Below are 22510 nucleotides of genomic sequence, written 5' to 3' on the forward strand. Positions count from 1 at the left end.
TTAAGGTAGTAGTATATTTAAAGTTTAAAAATGTGATGTACAATCTACTCGACCAAAACTAGCCTCGCCTATAGGGTGAGACCAAATTACTTGGCCAAGTCTGAGTTGCCTCGGTGAAGTCTCATAATAGTAGTTCTCCCTCTCCAAATCGTGGACCACTGGATTTTTATATCTCTCCTTCAACCTTTCTCTTTTCTCTTTTTGTTGTGCCATATAGGATTTTTATTCTTTATAAATGCTTTTTTGTCATTAATCGCATGAATTATATTGTACCTTGCCTTATCGTAGCAATTGACTTTTACTAGTATTGAAAGGATGTACCAGTTATTGATATTATTTAAATTTTGTATAATTTTATAATATAAGATTTTGAAATCTTGTATTAGCATTTGATATTCTTTACAAGAGGCAAGATGGTTCGTGCTCTTGTAAAAAAAAAAAAAAAAAAAAAGGCAAGATGGTTGTAAATCTGGTCCATGTAGATATTAGGTTGTAGGCAACAACGAAGACAACATAGATAGATTAAGAGCATAGTGGGTAAAGAATCAGTCTTAGAAAAGGATGAGTCCATTGAGGGTGCAATTGAGATGACCATGTCATTTTGGACGAATGCATTATAACCTTCGATATATATATATATATATATATATATATATATTTATTATGATGTAACCTTTGATTGGTCTATAAAAAATTTTGATGAATAAAATTTAGATTTACAAAGTAACATTTTTTAGACTGTTAATTTAGTTATTTTTATTTTTTGGATGCTTTATTGTTATTGTATGACATAAATTGTTCTATAGGTAAATAGAGAAGTACACTATAAATAGCATGCATATATAATGATGTTCTTGTTCAACTAATAATAGTCCGAATGAATTCAAATTTTCAATTTCAAACAATTCAAATTTTGGAAGAACACATTTCATTTCATTGAACCTAACTAGAAAAAATAATAAGAATGACAATGTGCGCATGATAATATACACTCTAGGAAACTGTTCACTTATATTACGTCCTAAAGAATGCAACCCACAGAGCAATCCAAGCAAAGAAAATCATGGCCGTCCATCTCGGAGGTCTAAGCGATCGAGAATCTCCGGTGCATGTGAGCTTGTTGTTGTAGTAAGTGCACACTATGCGTCCCCTGCACGCCCCCACATATTAACAATGTGTTAGGTTGTTGTTTCACACTGTTATTATTGTTCATTTATAATCCAGTTATATCCGTTATAAAAAAGAAATAAAATATCTTTTAATAAGTACAAAACCTCTAAAGATCTCAAAGGGCTCTAATTTCAGTCATTTTTTTTTTGGTAATCCAGTGGTCGGAGTCGAATTTGAGATGTAGCATTATTGACGTTAACGGCTAATGACTCAAGCCGAGCTTGATTTCGAGAGCAGGGGAATATTCTAAGCACAAGAGTTTGTTCTTTTATTTGTGATCTTGGGCCTTTTTTTTTTTGGTAATTCATTGAGAAAGACAGGCCCTACCCATTTTTTTGAATAGTTTAAGAGTTAGTTTTTTTTTAAATTGTTAGTAGAGTGATGTCAATAGAAATGAAAACCACAATGGGGTGACTACGATATGGGGATATGGGGGTACTACCACTACCCGACTAAAGTGAAGTTTGATCGAAATTTCAGCCCCTGCAAGAAAATTTCAAGATGAAATTTTTTTCTTTAAATAACAATAACGAAAGAGTTCAAAATGGGGCGGTTTGTAGCGCATTGAAAATGACATAGCTTCTGTGCTCCTACGGGAGCAGTTCCTCTGGTTCATTCCTTCAAGTAAAACGATTATAGGAAGTACTTCTAGGACCTAATAACTTCTCCTAAATAACCTTAAAAAAGAAACTTAAAAAAATTAAGTTTGTGGGATCGAGATCGAGATTGTCTAAATTTTTGGATTGTCAGATCTAAGTGTTTGAGAAATTGAACACATTTTTTTAAAAATAATCATTCATTGGAAATCCTAAAATTTCACATTGAAAAAAATCCACTTAAACAACCCTTTCCCATTCAAATGATTAACTGCACAGGATGCTCTTGTAGGAGCGTAAAATAAAGATGAATAGATATTAACACTTTCCAACCAATAATATATCTGCTTTAAAAAATAATACCAATTTTTTTTTATTAATCTATCATCTCAAATGCGCCTAATTTTTTCAATTACATTAAAAATACTTTATGGGTAATATTACGAAACTAGTTATTTTTTATACAAGGGTGTCATAATCACTTTTAGCCATTTGATGTGAAATCCAATAGATGAAAGTATGTCACAATATTTGAGAAATGTTATTTTGGACTTTGTGGCCAAATAATGCCACATTCTCAACCGCCGGATTTCAAATCTAACGGTAAGTGATGATTGTGACTTCCTGTAAGTGATGATTGTGACCTCTTTGTATCAAGAGTAAATAGTCTCATTATATACGTTTCCACACCTAATTTACCACAAAGTAAGTATAAAATCACTGATTTGGCTGACATCTACCTTTAAATAAATAGAGGTAGGAAAACATGAGATATTCCTTAATACTAATTTAGAAAACGAAATAAATATTACATACCAATTGGGAATCGCATTGGGGAGGTGGATGCCTCAACATAAGGTCCCAAAAAAAAAGAAAGAAAAAGCATACCAATTGCACCCTCATTTCAAAATTATCCAAGAGAAATCTAATTTACTGCAAAAACTGATATATCCAAAATTACAAGTTTGTTTGATATTTAGGGTTAAAAAATGAAAATCAAGAAAACTTCACATATTGCCGAAAAACCCCACCAAAAAATACAAAGAAAGTGGTTTCTTCAATGAGACCAGGATCGAAATGAAAAATAATGTGATGCATTGTTAGAAAACCCATAAGAAAATCTTAAAAAAGTGGTCGATTACCACAAAGAAAAGCACAAAAAAGAAAAATCACACACAAAGCAAACTATTATTAAACTTTATGAATTTTTCCTCTCTCAACATTCACAGTTACTGCAGGTTCTATCGAGGGTATATGGTTATGCCTGGAGAGGAATGATGAGAAGATCGGGGAGTAGTCGGCGGATGAGGAGCTCTGTGTTAAATCCATCTAGCCTCACGTATTTCATGATAGGTTTAAATGGTCACAACCTAGTTTTCTTAAATTTTGGAAATGTCCAATTCCTCATAAAGTGTAAGCTTGTGGATTATGACAATGAGAAAAATGTTGATGGCGGACTGAATAAGAACATGAGTTGCAATTATAAATGTTTGTCTAATGTGTAAAAAATACAAAAACATTGTAACCACTTTATTTATTTATTATGATTTCACACATAGTTTATGCAGTTGGGAATGAAGGAAGCTAGGTAATAGCTTGAATATTCTTACTTGACCAGATGAATATGCTTGTTTTTTTGAAGGTTACTTGGACGATTTGGAAATGTTTGACAACATATCTTTTGTAAGACGAATGGAAGGAGAGAAACGGGAGGGTCCTTTTTTTATATGAAAGTGTTAAAATAGGAGTGTTTTTTATGGTTGTATTTGTGTGATTCATCATCTATCATAATCCAAATCTTATTCCAATTATTTGGGATCGGCTTATATGAATCATGTTCCTCCATTCCTATCTATCAATGGTTGTACCTTCAGTAAGACCACAAGTCACTATATATTTTCTCACTATCTATCTGTGTCCTTTTGGACCTTCCCTTACCCTTTAGAGTCTTCCACCTGAATCAAATTACACAAACTAACTAGTGCCAAAAATTGTAAATTAAAATCTTGTACTCCATGGCTACCTAGATTTTGACTACACAAGAATGTTGGGGTATTCCAGAAATGACATTTTGTTCAATACTCATGAGGCTGTTAGGATGGCTTCTTGTAAGACGAGGCCATTGTGGGTATGGACTTCACCACCTTAGGAAAATTTGATGGAAGTTCTTTAGATAATCTAGGGGCAGCTGGGTATGGGAGTAATTAGGGACCATCATAATACTATTTTGGTGGCTTTTTTGGGCCCATGTGGTCAAGTTACGACAGACAAAGTATTAGTGTTGAGTGATCGTAATGGCTGAGGGTGATGGCTGAGGGTGATTCCTGAATACAATATAGTGGGGTAAGAAGGAGCATAGAGTACCTTGGTGTCTTAGATTGATTCGGTTTGAGATTGCAGATGATTTGGCTAAGCAAGGAGTTTTTAGGCAAGATTCGGCTAAGCAAGGAGTTTCTAGGCAAGATTCATTGATTATATCTTTTTAGTTGTATTCTTTGTCAGAATAATGTTGTGCTTTTTTTATGTTTTGAATAAAATGAAGGTAATGTTTATAAAAAAAGAAAAAAAACTGAAAAAGAAAGATGGGATGCCCCACATGGCCATATAGTTACCGTGGTCATATGAGTATGGCTTCTAAAGTCCAAGCCCTTTACCTCTTGGAGCAGAAGGTGACAATATAATCCGCATCCGCACAGGTAAAGATGCTGGCGGGATCATCATAGGCATAACTGTAAGCTGCAGGGCAAGCCTCCTTGAACTTCTTGGAGTATGATGTGGGCTGACAAGTGAGTGAGTTGCCATGCACCCCAGTGCAGCAATATTGCTCTGACCCGAACACATCGCAGGCGCTACGGCACCCCACCGTCTGACCGCCAGACTTCACAGCTAACTCTGAGGGGCATGTATCCCTCAAATCACCATCGCATCCTGCAGAACTACAATTTCCCCGACCATGAACTGGAGTCACCACCATAGGAAGGTTGAAGCCGTAAACAAGGCTAACATCATAAAAATCTAGGGCTCCAAGTGTGAATTCAGCTAGAGTGGCAGGGGTGCCCCCAGAGCCACCACATTTGAGGGAACTACCACATCCACCGGTCAGGCAGCTGCCATTGCCAGAGTTGTCAAAGGAACAGCCCGTGCTGCCCCAGATACGTCCGGACCATCCGGTGGGTGCGGTGAGGATGCGGGACTGCCCGGGCTCTAGGGCAAAGCCCCCACCAGCAAGGGCCTCACCAGGGGTAATCCGGGCCCACACAGTTTCCTTGCAGTCGTTCACGATTGTGAAGATTCGGGCTTCTACATGGCTTGGTGCAAGGCCTGAGAGGGGGGGTGAAATAGGAAATTAGAAATAAGAAGGGCTATCAGGGCCATAAGGGAGGCAAGTGTAAAAAGGAAAGGAAGAAGAAGAAAAAAGAGGTAATTGAGGAGAATGAATAGAGCCATTTAACCCATAGTCCTTAGTGTCAAATCACTGCCCATTAAAAATGATAAGTGAAGTGGAGAAAGTGGAACCCACAAAATAACACATGAAACCAATTGTTGGAAGAAAACCAGTTAAGATCGACATATGACCAATTTAGACCGGTCGGATCAACTAGTTTTAACCGATTCGACCAACTAAATCAAGTTGGGCACAATCTTAATACTTTTGTATATTTTTAAGTATTTTATACTTTTATCAGTTCAAACGGTTAAAACTATCTAAGCATGTTTGATAACAAGAAACAAGAACATGAAGTGGAAATTGAAAGTTATTGAAGAACTCTAAATTAGAAGTTACTTAAAAAGTTAATGGTTTATGTATTTGATAACCTCCCTGAGAAGTTAAGAAGTTCATAGTTTCTGTGTTTGATAACTCCAGGGATATATGGTAAATATCTTATATTTATATTTATATAGATAATAATTTAAATAAAAATATATAATATTTATAACATCCTATAATATATTATTATATACATTATATTATTATATATATAATATATAATATATAATATATTATTATATATATTATATTATATCTAATAGATTATATTATAATATATATTATAGTATATTATAATATATTATATATTATATAATATATTATAATATAATATATTATTATATATAATATAATATATTTATTATATATAATATATTATAATATAATATATTATACATTGTATATATTTTTATTATATAATATTACAAATATCTATTATATAAAAATAAAAAATAAAAAAAAAAAAAAAAAAAAAAAAATATATATATATATATATATATATAATAAAAAAGTTCCCTTTTCAAGTTCCATGGTTTACCATGGAACTCTACTCTAGCCTAAAAGGTGGGAACTTCAACAGTAAAAAGGGGTTCTCAAATTATCTTCCACTTTTTATCAAACACATAACATGAACAGTAATAGGTAAAGTTCCTTCTTCCTCTTCTAACTTTGCCCTTTGAGTTTTCCACTAAGAAATTGTGGTTTATATGGCCTATCTAGTGAATTGATGGATGGTGATGTATCCTAATCAAAATCCAATGAATGAATTAGCTAATGGGACCTATTATAACAAGAAGACCTAAATGTTTGGAACCATAGATATTTATACCACACCAAATCGGTGGGCTTATTGGTGCTTTAGCCGATATGATCCAAAGTTTAAAACTAAGTTCAGATGAAAATCATGCAAAAATGATGATTGACCAATTTTGGTTTGTTAGATCAACCGATTTTGATATGTTTCACCAGCTAAAAGAAGTTGGGCATATTTTTAGTAATTTTTATATTTTTTAACTATTATAATAATTCTTTTTCTAAAATTCAGTGCAACTAGTTTGACGAGTGGTTAGACCATTTTTTACTAGATCAAACCCCTCAATGGTTCAATGACTGGTCGGGTCTTGTTAACACTGGTCGAAATAATGGTAATACACAAGTGACATTATTGAAAAGTAGATGTATATAATGAGATAATGCTCTTTTTGAAATAAGGAGGTCACAATCATGAATGACCCTTAGATGCAAAATCGGGTGACTTAAATGTGTCATAAATTGAGCACAAAGTCCCAAAAAAAAAAAACAAAAAAAAATTTCTGAAATATTGTGACGCTTCGATATTGTAGGATTTCACATCCGATGCATGGTAATCTCTTTGTACTAACAGCAAAAGGTCTTCTAAGTGCGATTTATTTATGGGTGTGCTTTGTAAAGAGCCGAGGTTCTAAACAATCAAATTAGAGCCCACCTTCAAATAGTAACGAGAAATATGGTTTTAATATTGAAAATCTTTGTGATAGCCTTAACATAAATTTTCATCTTTAATTATAAAATTTAAAGCTTAAAAATAATGTAAATTGAATAGATCTATAAGCACTTGAAAATCTTGAAAATTGACGGTCCAAAAATGCATTACAAGATGCACTTTTTCCAAAACTTGAAAGCCACTTTTTTTTCATGTCCATGCATCTTGATGTCGAGATGATCAATTTGAAGATATTTGGGTATCAAAACAATCTCTTTTAATAAAATTTTAGAGATAGGCTTTAATTTGATTGTTTAGAACCTAGGATCTATCTAAACTTTTCCCTTTATATAATATGTTGAAAGATCTAGCCTCGCAATGACCTAAAACTCTATTTTAAATCTTAATTATAAAATTTAAAGTTTTACAATAAGTGCAAATATAGCCGATCAATAATCACTTAAAAATCTTGAAATGGATGGCTTCAAATAATGTGTTACAAGATGCACTATTTTTAAAACTTGCAATCCATTTTTTTTTTTTGTATCCATACATTTCGAGGTTGAGATAATCAACTTGTGGGTTTCTGATCATTAAAACAACCATTTTTTGTCGGGTTTTAAGGTATATCTTACATTATAATATAAAGTTGAAACTTTATTTAAGGTGTACCTGTGGGTTATTAAGTGGCATTTTATATGAAGCAGCAATATTATTTATAGCAATTAACACTATTAATTTTAGTTGGACAACATCAATTTGACACTTAACACAATGTCAAATTTACATCGTCTCGTTAAAATGAATGCTTTAGATTGCTGCAAACATACTTTTACAAAATTGATGCCTTATATGAACTTTGTCTCACTAAGAAAAGCAAAGATATCATATGTCTAGCCCAACGCCCTAAGTAGGTGGTCTAGCCTCTTAAAAACATAATTAAGCCGATTTTTTATCATAAAATTCTCATATAAATATTTTATATCGTTTTTTATTCACCTTGTTAACAAGAAACGGAAAAGAAAGATTTGAGCTTTTAAAACTCTAGATTTATGGCCCCCAATTGGGATTTCTGATTTAATTTTGGAGGATGTATTGATTTCTAGTTATAATTTATTTTTTTTAAAGAATAATGGACTAATTTGAAAATTTCCACAAAAGAAAAAAAGCCCTAGATCTTGTTTTTCTTCTTTTTCATTTTTTAGGTGGGGAGAGAGGAGAAATTATTTTGTTCTAAATATTTTAGTATTTTTATTTCATGCACGATAGAAAATACATGCATACCCTTTCAAATTAACATAGTTTTTAAATAAAAATAAAGAATCATACAAAACTCTTTTTAAGCCATTGGATGATACTTAGGGGTGGCAACGGACCCGGATCCGACTAGGTCCAGAGTCCTCAGACCCGGACTCGAAAAATTATCTATGTATTTAAAGGACATAGTTTATATAAGATTGCAACCTTAAAATGTAGTATTACATATACGCCTAAAAAATCCATCAGAAAATGTTGTTTTAATGTTGAAAAACCCTCTAATGATCATCTTGATATTGAGATGTATGAATATGAAAAGAAAAAGATTTTGAATCGTAAAAATAGTGCATCTTGCAACATATTATCTAAACCGTTCATTTTCAATATTTTCATATATTTATAAATCTATTTGCTTTTAACCATATTTAGAGTTTAAAATTTTATAATTAGATATGAAAATAGATTTTAAGATAATCCTAAGCATTGTTTACATCAAAATTACGTGTTATGATAAAATTTGGAGGTACACTTTAATTAGATTGTTTAAGGTTGCAACCTTATAGAAACCGCAACTATATATATATATATATATATATATATATATGAAAACTCTTCCCATCACCCAAAGACGAAAATGAACAGTGATTTCACCTACCCTCATCGTCATCCAAATTTCATTGCACGATCACAGTTCTTTGATAGTGTTTCAATTTTCATTTTTTTTTAAGTTGTCGGAATGATCTGAAATTTAGAACGGATATACATCTTAGTGAGGCGCACTTAATAAAAATATGAGAAAAAATAATTTGTAAAATATAAATTGACCAAATACCTCTGTAAAGTTTTGGGGGTATTTAGGTCAATTTATATTTTACGAATTATTTGTTTCATATTTTTATTAGGTGCGCCTCACTAAGATGTATACACACTCCAAATTTCAAGTAATTTAGATTTTTAGAAATATATATATATACAAAATTTGGGTTTCGTCTCAAGTCTATGATGTTAGGGTCTCGAGTAGGTTCGGGTCCATTGCCACCCCTAACTACCAAAGGTGCCTATGAACCATTGAAAAATCACGTCGTGTGAGCACTACAAACCAGTCTTCACAAAACCGACCGGTTAGATCGGTACCGATAGGGTGCTGATTCCGGTTTTGGCCGGTTTTACAGTACAAGTTGCAAAATACATATTCTAGAAAAAAATCCGCTAAAAAACCGACCGGTTTGAACCGGCAATTTTAACAAAAACCGGCCGGTTTTTTAATAACTGGTCTGGTTCGGCGTTATAATGGGCGATATGGTGATATAATAGTATAATGAAAATAAAGGCCATTATTTGTAGCAGAGCTCGTTATTTGGGCAGAACCCGTGATCCACCATTTTTGCAGCCTTTTTTGATATTTTTTTCCTGTCGTTTTTTGTTTTTTTTGGCTCAATTATTGTACTCTACCTTCAAGTATTCTATAAATCCATAGTATTGAATCAAAAACACCAAGATTAAGTCATTTTTAGCGATTTTTAGGTACGTTTTTCGGTATTCTTGAGTTTTTTTATGAAAAATCCGTCAATCTAAGGATTTTGGTGTGGCTTTTCATTTTTTTTGGATAAAAATTGGGAGATTTTAATGATCACAGAGATACCTATCTTTCTAGACTCCTGATTTCATTGAAATGGAGAGATTTCTAGCTCGATTTTGATATTGAAGTAAGCAAGGTAAGCTCGAACCCGAATTTTTAAAATTTGTTTCTTAATTTTGCAGCCTTTTTTAGGATTATTCAGATAATATTTGACTGATATTATTTATTGTATTCAATAAAAGAACTGATTGGAGAACAAAAAAAAAAAGATTTGGAGCTCGATTTTCGGAATTTAGGGTTTCTTGAATAAAAATTGAAGAAATGCATATTTTGTGAGATTTTTTTCTTAATTTTTCTTTGTTTTAGGATTATTCAGCATTTTTTTTCTTAATTTTTCTTTGTTTTATCTGAGATATAAGTTATGGGTTTCGTGAATTATTATATGAGGTTTAGTCTTCATAGTCTTTTTTTTTTAAATTGAATCAATGGTGTTTACCTGGTTCTAGAGCTTGTAATTGCATTTGATGGTTTTTTTGTGTATTATTGATGAAAATGTGATTCTATTCTTGTTGTTTGATGGCATCATATTATGTTGTCTGTATATATATTTGCTGATCTTCTGAGAAAAATTTCATGTTCAATTGATGGATATGTTATCTGAGTTTCGTTTTTTTTTTCTTGGAGTTTTCATGATAGGAACCTATTACCAACTGCTACAAAGGCATTGTCTTCACAATTGCAGAATCATAGATTGGTAAGTGCTTTCGTTTTTCTATTCGGTAACCTTGTGCTAGACTGCTTATGATAAATTGAGAATCACAGACTGAGGGAAGTCTCAGTATGTTGACCTCAATAGAATTGTTTTCCATCTTTTACATAGTTGTATATGGCATGGTCCATTGGTTGTAAGAATCTTATTTTCACCATTAAAGCCCACTAAAAAGGTCTAGAACCTTGGTGGATTGTAACTGCAGCAATATCTGTAACTGCAGAAATGCTTGAGGAGTTTTGCTCTCCAATGCACATCTTTATGATAAGAGAACGAGTTGTTTGAAGGCAATAGAAAAACTAGCAACACCAAATGAGAGTTCAAATAATGCAAATGCAGCAACATAAATTTGGAAGATTTAGAAAAAAAAAGGAGGAAATCTTGGAGTTGAGAGTAAGAGAAATGGAGTTAGGCTTGTTCATATGATCCTACTCTTGACATGCCTTTTGAATTGAAAGAAATTGACTTTATCATTCAAGTCTTGGTGAACAACCTTTTAAAAAAATGAAAAAAATAAATACAAAGTATATAATATTCACCCCACCGCATAAAGATGTCACAATCACTTTTAGTAATTATTTTTACTTTTTAAAACTTTGAACCTAGTCAAAGGCACACTCTGGACCACCCAATTTGACACTGAAATTTGTGGTAATTCTCTTCACAAAATTAATAAAGTTCTGTTGATTCTAATAATCAAGACCTCAATCATTCAGTTCAATCGCATACTTCTAAAAATCGGTCTCAATGTTTGAACCTATATGTAATGCTTTGGTAGCATAGTTTTGATGGTCATTTCTCACTGTTAATCTTTTGTGATTGTTTTCACAGTTATTTTTTGAGATGACCAAAGTTTCCTTGTTGTCATGGTACTAAACATTAATGGCACTTTCTTTTTGGCTTCGAGTTACTTTGGTGAGCATCAATACTAGTCTTCATCATATAATGTTGGGAATGCAATCATTATTTTTTAGTGTGCAAATGTGCAAGCACTTTTTGTTTTTTTCTTAATTTATATACATGTAAATTAATCTTTGTTGTGATATCGCCATGCTTACAAGGTCCCCTTGGTAGAGTGATATTCCAAATAAATATTTTTTAATAAACTTTTATGTTCAGGACAATTTACAAGAAAATAATAAGATGAGGAGGGGATATGTGACATGACAGTATGACACAAAAGTAAATGACAAAGGAAGACCTCGATGTAATTTTTGTGGCAAGGAAATGGGTGGTGGTATTTATCGTTTAAAAGAACATCTTGCTTGGGTAAAGGGTAATGTCACCGATTGTAAAGAAGTGTCAGCAGAAGTAAAACAACAAATGTTAAAATTAATTATAGAAGGAAAATGAAAAAAGGTGCAGAGAAAAAGTGATGCAGAGGAGATAGAGAGGGGGTACGAAAGTCCAATAGATGAGGAAGATGACCAAGAAGTAGAATTTGAAGCACAAATGAAACGAGCTAGGATTGCTAGTTTTCAAGAGCATAATTATAGACAAATAGAAATTCAAGAGATGTATGGAGAATGGATGGTGCATTCAGTAGCCGTCAACCTCAAGAACATGTCGTACTGGGTAGGGGAGGATGTGGGCCTTCATTACTTAGATCCACATATAGTAGATTGAGATGTAGTTTATCTAATTGCCCATCCTCTTATAGTCGGCCATCTACTACTCAATGACATGAACCCATAGAGGTGTCAACAATGACCCGTAAACCCTCTAGACTTGATCCCCACAGGCCTCAATATCATAAAAAATAAAAAAAATAAATTCCGTTAACAGGTGTATTAATAAGAAATGCGAAAAAGATGAATAACATGTTCTGGTATGCTAGTGCACTACCATTTAATTATGTGAACTCAGACTTCTATCCACAGATGGTAACTTCTATAGCTGAGGTAGGGCCGGGTGTTAGAGGTCCAACTGCGAAGGAGCTTGTAAGGTCATGTTTAGAAGCTGCTGTTCATGATGTCGATAAGCATATTGCACAGTTCAAAGTCTGGTGGCCAAGTACAGGAGAGACCATCATGACTGACGGTTGGAATGACAAGTCCCATATGTATCTTGTCGACTTTTTAATAAGTTGCTCTAGGGGCATTGTTTATCACTCTAGCATTGATTTATCAAGAAAGAGACATATTGGGAGACTGATATGTGTACACCTGGACAAAATTGTAGATGAGATTGGGCCTGAAAATGTGGTCAAAGTAGTATCTGATAATGTTGCGAACTACAGAAAAGTATGCTTGTTGCTAATGGAGAGAATACCCAAATTTTATTGGGCTCCTTGTACTGCTCATTGTGTTAATTTGATGCTCAAGGAAATAGAGAAATTGAGAAGGGTTAAAACATGTATTTTGAAGAGCAAGTTGATTACAAGGTTTATATACAAACACACGTTCCTCCATGCTTTGATGAGGAAGCATTGCATGCGCGAGATTGTCAGGGAGTCCACTACTAGGTTCGCTACAACGTTTCTTACGATACAATCGTTATTGGTCAACAAGGTAGGATTGAGGTTAATGATACGCTCAAATGAATGGCAGACTGATAAGGCAGCAATGAATCAACTTGGAAGGCAGGTTGAGACTACCCTTCTCGATCGGAGCTCTGGGCTCAATGTAACAATATTGTTTTTGTAACTGAACCTCTAGTGCGAGTGTTGAGGTTTAGTGACTATGATGATAAACCCTCAATAGGGTTTCTGTTCGACACAATGAGACGCACAAGGGAATCTATATTTGAGAATAACATATGGATTGAAGAGATATTGGAGATCGTTGATCGTAGGTGGAGAGACCAACTGCATCGGGATATCTATGCAGCAGGTAATTTATGATTCATTATCGCAATTCATGATTATTTTTCAACTCCGAGTAAAGTTACCGCAATTAATAATATAACAAACCATGCACAATGTTCTTTCTTAATCCACAAAATTTGTACTTCAATGCCACTTTAGATGATGCAGATATCTTGGAGGGGGTAAGAAACTGCATCTATAGGCTTGAGCCAGATATTGAAACTCAGATGAAATGTATGCAGCAGGTAAACCTTAATTAAACGTGTCTGTAATAAAATTTCAACTTAGAATAATGAATTGCATTTCTATGTAGTACTAATTTCTTGTATACGCATGTTGTTATTTTTAGCTGATCATGTACATGGAAAAAAAATGGGGAATTTGCATACAACAATACCAAAAAAGCAGCTGGAAAATTGCACCTAGGTTAGTTTTAAGTTAAAACTTGCAATATTTTAGTACAATATTATTTGTGGGTTTTTTTTTAATTCAATTTATTTTCTATTGTTAAGTATATCTATGTCTGTCTGTGTCAGCACAATGGTGGACGATACACGGAATGCGAACAAAGCAATTACAAAAGATTGTAGTTTTGAGTCAAACATGTATTGCATCAGGCTGTGAGAGAAACTGGAGTTCATTTCAGTAGATACACGCTCCGAAGCAAAACAGGTTAAAGACTCAAACGCTGTACAACTTGGTGTACGTTCATTACAATTTGAAATTGAGAGAGAGACATATAAGAAGGACCCCCACAGACTACACACCGATCAACCTTGATTACATCTTCTAAAGGGACCTCACCGATGAGTGGGTATCACCAAGGACCCCACTACTAGATCAAGATTTTCTTAGTGGGCCAGTTACCGATATGGATGATAACGTGGATGTTGCAGCATCCAATGAATGAGACATGGCAATGGACATGGATGACGATTATACACAAGATGAAAATGAGGCACAGGATGATGAAGAGACAGATGGGAAAATGGAAAACAACTGGCGAGAACCAGTCATCCAGGAGTGTGAAGGGGTGCAACATCATGTGGTGGCTGATGAACAGGAAGATTTAATGAGATTGGCTAGGGAGGAAATCGAGACATCGAGGCGTAGAAGTTACTCGACAAGGGAGAGACGAAGCCGTAGCCATCACCGTAACCTGGTTATTCATGAAGATGATAATATTGAAGTTGTTGAGGGCCATAACACAGAACAGGGTGGGGGAGATCATGAAGGCTGGACGAGTCTAGGAGACTTTGGCCAAGAGGGTACCACGGGAAATGTTCCTGATTGGCGAGGGGCCACAACTGCGGCATTATAGACTCCTCCAAGCCTTACTCAGATTTTTTGCCCTGTAAACCCTGATAGTGAAACACAACAGTACCATGATCCCCCTCGCCACTCTCATTACTACTAGCCATTGTTAGTTGGACTCTGTAATTTCATTAATTGAATTAGTGTGAAATTATAAATTGTGTTGCATATTTCATAGTATTCAAATATTAAATTATATAAAAGTTGTTTCAATTTTTTTTTATAAGATAAATGTATGTAATATAATAGTATACATTTAATATGAGTTTTACTATTTTTTTAAAAAATTTTATAATTTTTTTGGATGGTTTTTTACTCATTTTTTTTTAAAAAAAAATCTACTTGACCGGTTAGTTCGGTTCCGATTCAAACTGCTCCCAGCCCCAAAACCGGTTAACCGTTCTGGCGGTTCGATTTTGTGAACACTGCTACAAACAAAAAAAGATAAGTGGATGGCATGGACGTTAACGCGAACGATACACCCTCAAAATGTGCTTGTGGTTCCAACTTTATTAGCATGCGTTCCACTAGGTGTTTCTCGGTGTTTTGGCCTAGGAAACACAAATAAGGGAGATGAAATAGGTGTGGGACTCGACACAAAAATTAAAAAGGTGCAGTTGGTATAGAGCCGAGGCTTTAAGCAATCAAAGTAGGGCGCACTTTCAAATAGTGTTGAGAAATATGGTTTAAATATTAGAAATCTTTGTGACGGCCTTAAAATATATTTTCATTTTTAATTATAATTTTTTTTGAGAAAATATTTAAATAAAAAATTTAAAGCTTCAAAAATACTATAAATCGAGCATATCTATGAATACTTTTAAATCTTGAAAATTGACGTTCCAACATTACGTTACAAGATGTACTATTTCCAAAACTTGGAATCCATTGTTTTTTTCTTATATCCATGCATCTTGACATCGAGATGATCAATTTGAGGATATTTGAGCATCAAACCAACCATTTCTAATGAAATTTTTGAGGTGGGCTCTACTTTTTTTGTTTAGAGCCTCAGCTCTCTATAAACTTTTTTTCAAATTAAAAAGGAAAATAGGCGATAGAGAAGAGCGACTGTCCACTCCCATTTATTCTCCCTTATCTAAACTACGTCATTCTTTACTTACGTATTCTTTTTATTTTTTTATAAAAAGGCAATGATAAAGTCGCAAAGGAATACATTGTCTATATATCTTAAAAAATCTCTGTGCGTTCTATCAGATCTCTTAGTTTTAAATAGTAATATTTGATTGAGGAAAATGCAAGCCACAAAAAAATAATTAAAAATTTTAAAATGTCCTCTACATGCTAATTATACCTAAAAAATAAGAATTTTATCATAACATATAGATTCTCATAATAAACCAGAAGAAAAACATTAGATAGAAAATTAAGCCGCAATAAAAGTGATATTGAATGATTTAAAAATAGAATAAAAGTAAAATACTTAAAACAAAAATTTTAAAGAAAATTGGTTTGATAGGGTAGCTCCTATCAAACCAAGCAAATCCTCACTTCAAAACTCTAAGAAAATTGTAATGCTTGGCATAAAAAAAACTTTCAAAACGATCATCTTGGTCTTGACCATTATGGTTCTAAAAAAAATTAAGATTTTAAGCACCAAAAATAATGTATATTGTCACATTATCTAGACCATTCATTTGCCCTAAAATAAAGTGTTCATTTATTTGCAAGATCTGCACTATTTGTTTCGCTTCAAATTTCTTAGTCAATATTGAAAATTGATTTAAGCGTTATCAAGGAGATTTTTGAATTTTGATGCCATGAGGCTTTACTTTGTTTAATAAAGCTTAGCCTTATAGATCCTGACATCCAATCTTAAATAACAAAGACAATGAATATTACTCTAACCTTTCCGAGTAATGATGCGAACTTGAATAAACTTAATATAGAAATTAATTGGTGACCTACGAGCCCTACAAACAAACTAGGTGTTGCCCCCGGGGAACAATTTCATCCTGCGGGACCACCATGCAAGCCCTCTTTAACTCCACACCCGGGATTCCATAGTCCGGACTAATGATTAACTATAAAACTTTCACCATATGATAACCGTACATACATTGGATGTACGGTGGATTATTCATAGTTTCAGATGATTCTCACCCATGAAAGACTATCCTCTTCTCCACTGTCTATAAGTGGGAATCCACCGTGGAACACAAGGCAAACATTGCAGTCGTTGATTATGGATGGACGGTGGAGAGTAACCATGTTCCTGATGATGGGCATTTACACAACTCGTGTATAATATCATCATGGGCATTCACACAACTCGTGTATGGTATTACCATCCCAATTCATCAACGGGCAGTGAACTATATGGTTGGTAAAATAAACGGTCTTGATTAAAGAGTGTGGGGGCAACAGAAAGATCCTGACCGTCACAGTCATTATTTAAAGAATAACTCTAACGAACGGCAATTGCAAATGGGTTCATTTATAATTTGTAGAAAAAGGCAGGGGCAATATAATCATTCTACAAATTCGTTATTCGATTTTGAATCAAACACTGGCAACGAAAATCTCCTCATTCACTCTTAAAAAACAGAGCAAGGATATGTCGTCCTTTTCCATTAACCTACTCGGTCACTGAACCAGAAAGTTATATGAAATTTCGACGAAGTTCCGTCGAAAATATCAAGAACAAGAACAGAGTTCAATCGAAAAAAACCGAAAACAAAATATCGTAAGGAATTGAAACTTACCGGCCAGCGCAAACATAACGGTGGCAGTCAATAGAGCATGAACAAATTGAAGCGCCGACTCCATTTTCTGCCGTTAATTGGCACTGAATTCTTCTATGGATTTTTCTCTCTATAGTTTACTGTCATCTCTTTGCTCTCTCTAAGGAATAAGAGTCCCGCTGAGGAGGTGGAGAGAGGAGAGGGGCTGGTGATATACAGAGAGTGAAAAAGGGAATACGTGTGGGGTGGGTGTTTTCTCGGTTTCCTTTGCTTTGCACACGCGGTTATTGGATTCCATCTCTCGTGTATGAAACGGGTCCGATGAACAGTGATTCATTTAAGGTCTAGGTCCCTCCATTTCGATAATTTGGTCGGCTGAGATTAGATACGGAGGAGGGAGGAAATAAATTGCAAAAGTGGAGTAGTTCCAAGTAAGTATGGCTATTCATATTTTAATGGGGTTTGATTTCATGCAACGCTTGTATAGCAGATTAATGTAATCCTTTTTAAAAACTGTGTTAGAGAAATTTGTTTGACACAAATTTTTAAAGGATGTATTTGGCATACGGATGCATCCGTAGTTGTAGAGGTAAGGTGCGCCTTCAAATTTTACCATGGTATATAATTTTGACGTAAAATGCTCTTAGGATTATTTCAAAATCTATTTTTATATCTAATTATAAAATTTTAAATTTTAAAAATCGTTAAAATCAAGTAGATCTACAACCATATGAAAATATTGAAAATGGATGGTGTAGATAATATATTGTAAAATGTATTATTTCTGAGACTTAAAATCTCTTTATTTTTCATGGGCATAGATGATCAATCAAAGGGTTTTTCAACATTAAAACTATCTTTTCCGATGGATTTTTGAGGTGCATCCGTAGTTCTACATTATAAGGTTGCATCCTTATGTAAACTTTTTCCATTTTTAAATGTACACTCTTTTTGAACAGTCACAACAAATTGTTTTTTGAAAAAATGCTCTAGAAAGTTTTCATTCTAGTCCAATTAATATAAACCATCCATTTTATTGAGATGGTAAGATATAGGCCTCAAAAGTATTATTTTATTCCCAAAGTTTTCATATAGCATTATCATCATTAGATTAATAATGCTAAAAAAAAAAAAATGATTTTGAATTTGTTAAGGCCTAGATCTAGAAATTCACCAAATGGATGGTCGACATTCATTGTTCGATGGGTACTAATTTTGACCATATCTAAGGTGCCAATTGAAATTTGGCTTTCGTAGGATTGATTATGAGGGTTAAGAGAATGTGTGTGCAAAATTTGGGGTCATACAAATACCAAAAATATGGTTTTATAAAGGTGTGGTTGTTTTATACTATTATACAACCGTTGCATTGGATCATTTCCTTGCTTTAATAGCTTGGTAGGTTATGATTTTCTTTTAGGATTGTATAATAGACGATTTTTTGTTTTTATGTTTTTTTATAAAGAATGTCACATTTATTTTTAATCATTAGATATCAAATTGGATCGCTTGAGATGCCTCACAAAGTTTGAGAAGTTTTTTTGAATTTTCATTCTAGTCAATGACATTCTTGCAATTCCGATTTATAATTGGCTGGAGAAGAACGACTGTGACTTCCTTGTTACAAAATAAATTTGGTAGTTTATGATATCGCTGGATTTATGGATCATATGATGCAACGCATTATGTTAATGAAATACACGTCTCTTGAAGTGCTTGGGTTTTTTATGGGTAGTTCAATGGTACGAATCGGGCTTGAGATATCGTACTGCTAAAGATGGATCGCTAACCACTCAAGCCCAAACCCTGTTACCTATTCATGCCCAATCACAGTTCCTAAGCAAGTTTCCAGTTTCCAAAAATAGGATGCCTTCCAATTCACGTGAGTGAGAGGAAGGGAAACAAACAGTGAAAGAAAAAATAGACGGTTTGAATGGAACCGGGACCCCTCAGTTTCGGTTAACCACGGCTTTGCGGTGCTAGGAGTATATTTTATTAATGTAGGAAAAATCGAATGGGAACTTTTAACTGTAAAGCGGTTACTTGGTATTAATTGATAAACCGGGCCGGTTCCACCGGTCTGACCGGGCAAGTCCCAGGTGGTCAAAAAAGCGTTAAAAAATAAAAAATACTATAAAATAAAATAAAATAAAATAAAATATAAAAATTACATTTAAAGCGTGATTAAACAAATTACATCCAAATGAAACAGAATTAATGAAAAATATGGATTTAAAATAATCAATTTGTGCTCAGGGGTGTTTTTGAACATTTTTAAAAAGATGGAAATATGTAAAAATAACTATTAATAGCCAATACAATTTCCAATCTTTGCCAAAATGATGAAAAACATTAAAAAATATATTAAAAACAAAATCCCTTATTGTTTGGGATTTTATATAGTTTTTTGAATTTCTTTAAAAATACCAGGCGGTCCCCCAAGACCAACCAAAACCAGATCTAATCAGTCAGTTCCGGTTTGAACCCCCCGCCCAAAAAAAAATCCAGAAGAAAACCTGCCGATTATTACATGAACCGGTCGTATTTCTACCTAACAGGCCGGTTTTTAGCTAAACGGATCAGTTTCTTGATAAAACAGGCGTTATTGGTATTATAATGACCGTTTTACAATACAGGACCGTTATTTAAAACATATGCCCGTTATATAAAGCAGAAACCCGTGAATCACTTTTTTTAGCTTTTTTGATTTGTTTTTTGGTCATATTTTAGCATTTTTGGTGTATTATTGATGTAAATTATCATTATTGTGTCTATAAAACAACTTTTTTTTGTCATATTTTAGCATTGTTAGTGTATTATTGATGTAAATTATCATTATTGTGTCTATAAAACAACGACTTCCTTGAAGGTTTCATCTATCTATCTCTTTTCTCAGTAGCAGATTCAGATACAACCAGGTAATAAGGGGTTAGGAAGAGGAAGAGAGGATTTTGGGTAATCTATCTCTCTATGTTTGTGTGTCTGTATGTGAGAGAGAGAAAGAGAGAGAGAACATTTTAGGCAAGGAATATAGGAATTAAGGATCATCAAGATAAAGGAGTGTTTTGGGAGTTGTTTTCAGCAGCGCACAGGAGAGAGCGCAATAAGGATGAAATGTCATTTCTCTTAAAAAAGGTTAAAAAAACTCTTAGACGCAGTAATGTGGTGTATCTAAAATGCACATGATCATTACCCTTAAATTTATTTTAAATACTTTATAAAATGGACATATTGCCAAACAACATGTGATTCATTATTGGGATCAAGTTATTGTTTCACTGAATTATCAACGATAACAAGTACATCTAAATATACCAGTGTGAATAGCGTGGGAAAGTCATAAAATGATAATACCCAAGAGATTTACACACACAAAAAAAGATATAAAGGGGACTTGAAAATCAAAGTCTATACTACTTAAAGGTGAATTTAATCATCAATACTTATCAACCAGACGCTTATAAGCCAATTTTTGCAGGTTAGATTAGCTCATGTTAAACTTAGAGGGCAACTATGTAACATAGACACGCATTTCTGGGGATCCGACAACGTATCAATGCTTGAGAGACACACATGTGTTGATACTCTTCGACCCCATACAATCCTCTATTAAGTACCGTACTTTAAAATACTTATGTACTTTTAAAAACTTCATTATTTATTGAAGAGTATTTTATTCTAAAAGTACAAAGCATTTTAGAATAAAATAAGTCTTTAAAATAGGAATAAAAAATATTTCTATTCGTTAAACTAGGGTTTCCAAAAGTCATCATTATTATAAATAAAAATATAGATTTATTTCAACTACTATAAAACTTTTTCGGGTTTTTCCCTCTTTAATTGGTTTCTTCTTCTCCAAGTCACGCGTCATTGATTTCTACTCTCCATGCCATGTAGACCATTAGTTCTCCCTTTCCAAATTGTGGACCACTGGATATTTATATCTCTTGTTCAACTATTTTCTCTTCTCTTTTTGTTATGCCCGGTAGACCACTGGATATTCATATCTCTTCTTCAACTATTCTCTCCTCTTTTTGTTATGCCTTGTGATATATAAGATCTTAATTGTTTACCACTGTTTTTTTGTCATTAATAGCATGACTTGCATTTTATGTTTCCTTATCTTTGTAATTGATTTTTAATAATGTTGAAAGCTTGTATTATTATTTAATATTATTTAAATTTTGTATACTTTTATAATGTAAAGTATTAAAATCTTGTACTAGCATTTGGCAATTTTTACGAGGAGGCAAGGTGGTTATAAATCCAGTCCATATAGATATTGGGATGTTGGCATCAATGGAGATAACATAGATAGGCCTACTGAAATTGATATTAAGCATATAGTATGTGATGAATCAATCTTAGAAAAAGATGAGTCTATTGAGGGTGCTAGTGGGATGACCATATCATTTTGGATGAATGCGTTAGAACCCTTTTCAATAGCCACACAATAAGCAATGCTACATTTTGAATTAATAGTTAACTAATAGTTTGTAGCTTTTTTTTCATGCTGTTATGATTTAAGCTTAGATTGATCTATAAGAAATTTTGATAAATAAAACTCAAATTCGCAAAGTAATATTTTTTAGGCTATTAATTTATTTATTTTTATTTTTCTGGATGCTTTACTATTATTGTATGACATAAATTGTTGTATACATAAATCGAAAAGTGGGCTATAACTAAATTACACATGTACATATGTAAGTACCTATATATTGTACAGACATATCGTGTCTAGATGTCATTTTTTTAGAGTTTACGTTTCTGAGACCCCTATTTATATTATAATTTGACGCACGTGTCCACATCCATGTAACATAGGAGGGCAAGCAAGCCAATGAAATTTGACTATTTCTCAATTCTTGTGTGACCATGCTGACGTTCTTGCTATGTTCAACTCATAATAATCTCAATGAATTCAAATTTTTAGTAAAAATGAGCAGTCTCTTATGTGGAAATTTCGATCTTTATGGTTGCAGATTAGGGATGTTACAACTTTGATTGTCACTTCCTGCCATGTTTATAGAAAGGCTAATAAAGTTGCTGATGCTTTGGCAAAAAGGGGCATTGGGCTTGT

The 22510-nt window shown here is 33.4% G+C and overlaps 1 protein-coding gene across 1 annotated transcript; it reads right to left on the bottom strand.

The window, feature by feature from the left end:
- Nucleotides 1-869: 869 nt before the first annotated feature.
- Nucleotides 870-19001, bottom strand: LOC18436777 (pathogenesis-related thaumatin-like protein 3.5). The gene is made up of 3 exons (XM_020668894.2): nt 17449-19001; nt 4421-5087; nt 870-1150 (listed from the first exon to the last, which is right to left on the bottom strand). The coding sequence occupies exons 1-3, from the start codon at nt 17510-17512 to the stop codon at nt 1015-1017; spliced, it is 867 nt and encodes a 288-aa protein (XP_020524553.1). The 5' UTR covers nt 17513-19001; the 3' UTR covers nt 870-1014.
- Between the last annotated feature and the right edge of the window lie 3509 nt (nt 19002-22510).

This window comes from Amborella trichopoda, chromosome 11 (assembly GCF_054954075.1).
Source record: "Amborella trichopoda isolate Santa Cruz 75 chromosome 11, AtrichopodaSantaCruz75HAP2 v2.0, whole genome shotgun sequence".
Taxonomy (NCBI): Eukaryota; Viridiplantae; Streptophyta; class Magnoliopsida; order Amborellales; family Amborellaceae; genus Amborella; species Amborella trichopoda.